General features: G+C 43.0%; 1 protein-coding gene across 1 annotated transcript; it reads left to right on the forward strand.

Moving 5' to 3' along the window:
- Window positions 1-37: 37 nt before the first annotated feature.
- On the forward strand, window positions 38-3,577 carry LOC102831864 (cationic trypsin-3-like; the record flags this gene model as incomplete). The annotated part of the gene is made up of 3 exons (XM_006878145.1): window positions 38-77; window positions 2,107-2,266; window positions 3,382-3,577. Coding segments are annotated over exons 1-3 (396 nt in total), but the record flags the coding sequence as incomplete, so codon positions are not given.
- Between the last annotated feature and the right edge of the window lie 7 nt (window positions 3,578-3,584).

Below are 3,584 nucleotides of genomic sequence, written 5' to 3' on the forward strand. Positions count from 1 at the left end.
TTCATCCTATTCTCCAGCCCTGGTCCAGTGAGCAATCATGAAGGCCTTCATCTTCCTCGCTCTTCTGGGAGCTGCTGGTGAGTCTCTTTGAATGAATCCATAGGTGTTTATCACAGTTAGTGCTTCAGAAGACAACAGCGAATATCATACAGAATCTGAAGAATCCTAGCAGGTTGGAACAGCAGTTTCCAATACAGAAGCTTATAGATTCTTAAGCATCATTATTGGGGTGTAAGGACCGCAAGTCAGGAAAACCATGGTGAGCAGGATGACCACTCTAGAAACATTGTCTGAACTTCAAAAGATAGGTACAAACTATGAAGGAGGGAAAGCAAGTAAAGGTGGAACTGTGTTCCATAAGCTTTTCAATGGCTGATTTTTCAGAAGTAGATCACAAGGTCTTTCCTTGAGGTTGTCTCTATGTGGGCTTGAACCACCAACCTTTCAGTTGACCATTGAGTGCCTAAATATTTGCACAGGCTATTGTGACTAACTTTGTGCTCATTGAAGAATCTTTAACTGTCAGGACCCACATTTCTCTAAAGGGCTAGAATCAAGGGACCTTATGAAGGAGAGATATTTATTTCTCAAGAATAAATGTTATGAACTTGTGGTTAAAACATTTTTTGTTAGTTAAGTGTCTCTGGCCTAAGATAGTATGCTTTTCGATCATGAAAAGAAACAGAGAAATGATTATTTCTATTTTAGACGACTAAATTCATACTATGAAAATGGAAGCTAGCATTTATTCAATTTGGGCAGGCATAATTTCAGTACATCTGTCTATTCACTTGGGAACTACTTCTTTCAAATTATTTCAAAATACTAGAAGAGTAGAAAGTTTGTAAAAAAAAAAAAAAAAAATTACAGACTAATTAAGGGACCCGATTTTCCAATGGGAGATTAATGGAGAATTGGAAAGAATCTAATTGAAGTCAGTGGGTCTGGTTGTGGTAAAGATCACTGAAATATGGAAATGAGTTGAGGATGTTGTTGTTAAGTGTCCTCCGATCAGTTCTGACTCATAGTGACCCTGTATAGGGTTTCTAAGGAATGCCTGGTGAGCTTGAATGGCCGACCTTAAGGCTTAAACAGACCTTGCAGACCAGTGCATTAACCCACAGCTCCACACCAGGACTCCAAATTGTGGCTAAAAACTGATAATGTTTTGTAACATGGTTTTGTGAACTGCTTAGGCTAAAAACAAGGAGAAAAATTAGAGGAATAAATGTACAAAACCACTTTTTTCTCCAGGCCAAAACATTCTCAAGTCATTCCTGTGAACCTTCTCCTCCTTATCTCATGGGGACAGGATTAAACAAAAACAAACACCCCATGATATTGCAAAGTTTTATTGAAGACCCATTTGCCACTGAGATGGAAGGGCTCTGTGAAAGAAAGTATCCCTTATATCCTTACGGGTAGTGTGGTGTCTCTGCAATGTAAGCACTGGACTACTAACCACAGGTTGGCAGTGGTTTGAGCCAACCAGCCGCTCCACTGGAGAAACATGAGACTTTTTGTTGTGCAAAGATTTATAGCCTAGGTAACCCTATGTGAGTTGGAACTGACTCAATAGCACGAAACAACAGCAACAACACCCTTCGACAGTGGTGTTAAGAGCACTTACCACATAAGGGATCTCGGATGTGTGTGGGTGTGTATGGCACACATGCAAAGAACAAACTACCAAATGTAAAGAACAAATTGAAAATGAAATATTTTTCATGGTATAAGTAGAGTAATTATACCATTAAATAATGGGATGCTGCTGCTGTGTGCCGTGGAGTCGGTTCCGACCCATAGCGACCCTGTACAGGGTTTCCAAGGCTGTAAATCTTTACGGGAGCAGAAAGCCTCATCTTTATCCCGTGGAGCAGCTGGTAGTTTCAAACTGCTGACCTTGCTGTTTGCAGCCCGATTCGTAACCACTACAGAATAGCAAGGCTTTAAACCAAATTACCTGTGAACCACTTTCTTCCAGTTTTATAAAACAAAAGAACACGGTCTACTGTTCTCTCATTTGCTCCACAAAGAACTTCATCAGGCAGTAGAAATTGCAGGAAGGGTGTGTCTCACAACAGTTTCCAATTTTCTCCCTGTCAGTTGCTTTCCCTACTGATGATGATGACAAGATTGTCGGGGGCTACACCTGCGAAGAGAATTCTGCTCCCTACCAGGTGTCCCTGAACGCTGGCTACCACTTCTGCGGTGGCTCTCTCATCAATGACCAGTGGGTTGTGTCCGCTGCTCACTGCTACAAGTCGTAAGTGTTAACACTCTTGTCTCTGTATGTGAAGATCAACGCATCCCCCATTCATGCCAAAGCCAGAATGTCCTACAGAGTCAGGCTTGAGAGGTGAAACATTGAGCTTCTAAGAGTCCCTTATTTCTTAAGGCACTGTAAGATGCATGGGGGACCTTTCCATGGAGAGTGGGCCTCAGAGTTTTGCTGATGTACTCCCAAATGATGGAACTAAGTACATGGGAAAATGTGGAGGGGATGTTGTTGTTAAGTGCCGTCGAGTTGGTTCTGACCTATAGCGACCCTGAACAGGGTTTGCGAGGCTGTAAATCTTTACGGAAGCAGAATGCCTCATCTTTCTCCTGCGGAGCAGCTGGTAGTTTCGAACAGCTGACCTGTGGTTCGCAGCCTGATTCGTAACCACTATGCTACCAGAGTGGAGGGGATATAACCCTTGAAAATGGTTGGGGACATGAATAAGAAAGTAGTACCAGTCATCAAAGTCAACCCAAACATAATAACATGTGGCGGTAACAAAGGGCATGAAATTTAAGTGAGAGTGTTAAAAACAAGCAGGACCTATTCTGTCCCCTTAATGTCCTGTCCCAACTTGTGACTCATACCCCATGTCCCTATGATGATCAATAATGCAACAAAGGACAAAGATCCTGAATAACATCAAAGCCCTTTCCTTATCCACTATTTGCTATTGTTGTTAAATGCTGTTGAGTCGATTCTGATGCACAGTGATCTTGTATAGGGTTTCTGAGGAACTGCTAGTGAGTTTGAACCACCAACCTAGCTGCTCAAACTGGACTTAAGGTCCAGCACAATATAGTGCTGCATCACACCAGGACTTGTATCATGTTCTTGTTCAAACTCACAATATGGAGGACGATGATATGAGTCTGTACTTGTGACAACACTCATCCAGGAACAAGTCTAATAGGTCTACCGTGTCTGATAGGTCAACCATGTCAGATAGGTCTACTGTGAGCGCACAGCCACCCTTTTGAGTGAGTGCTCAAGAGGGCTGGTGTCTGTTGGAACTTTGTGTTTAAGACATCTCCTAGGATGGTAAGGATTCAGGGGACTTCAAGCTGGATCCTTGGGAAACATTTACTCTTTTAACCCAGCCGAATCCAGGTGCGTCTGGGAGAACACAACATTGAGGTCCTTGAGGGCAATGAGCAGTTCATTGACTCTGCCAAGGTCATCCGCCACCCCAATTACAACGCCTACAACATCGACAATGACATCATGCTGATTAAACTGAACGCCCCCGCTACCATCAGCTCTCGAGTGTCCACCATCTCCCTGCCAAGGTCTTGCGCTGCTG

Source organism: Chrysochloris asiatica, unplaced genomic scaffold, assembly GCF_000296735.1.
Source record: "Chrysochloris asiatica unplaced genomic scaffold, ChrAsi1.0 scaffold10099, whole genome shotgun sequence".
Lineage (NCBI taxonomy): Eukaryota > Metazoa > Chordata > Mammalia > Afrosoricida > Chrysochloridae > Chrysochloris > Chrysochloris asiatica.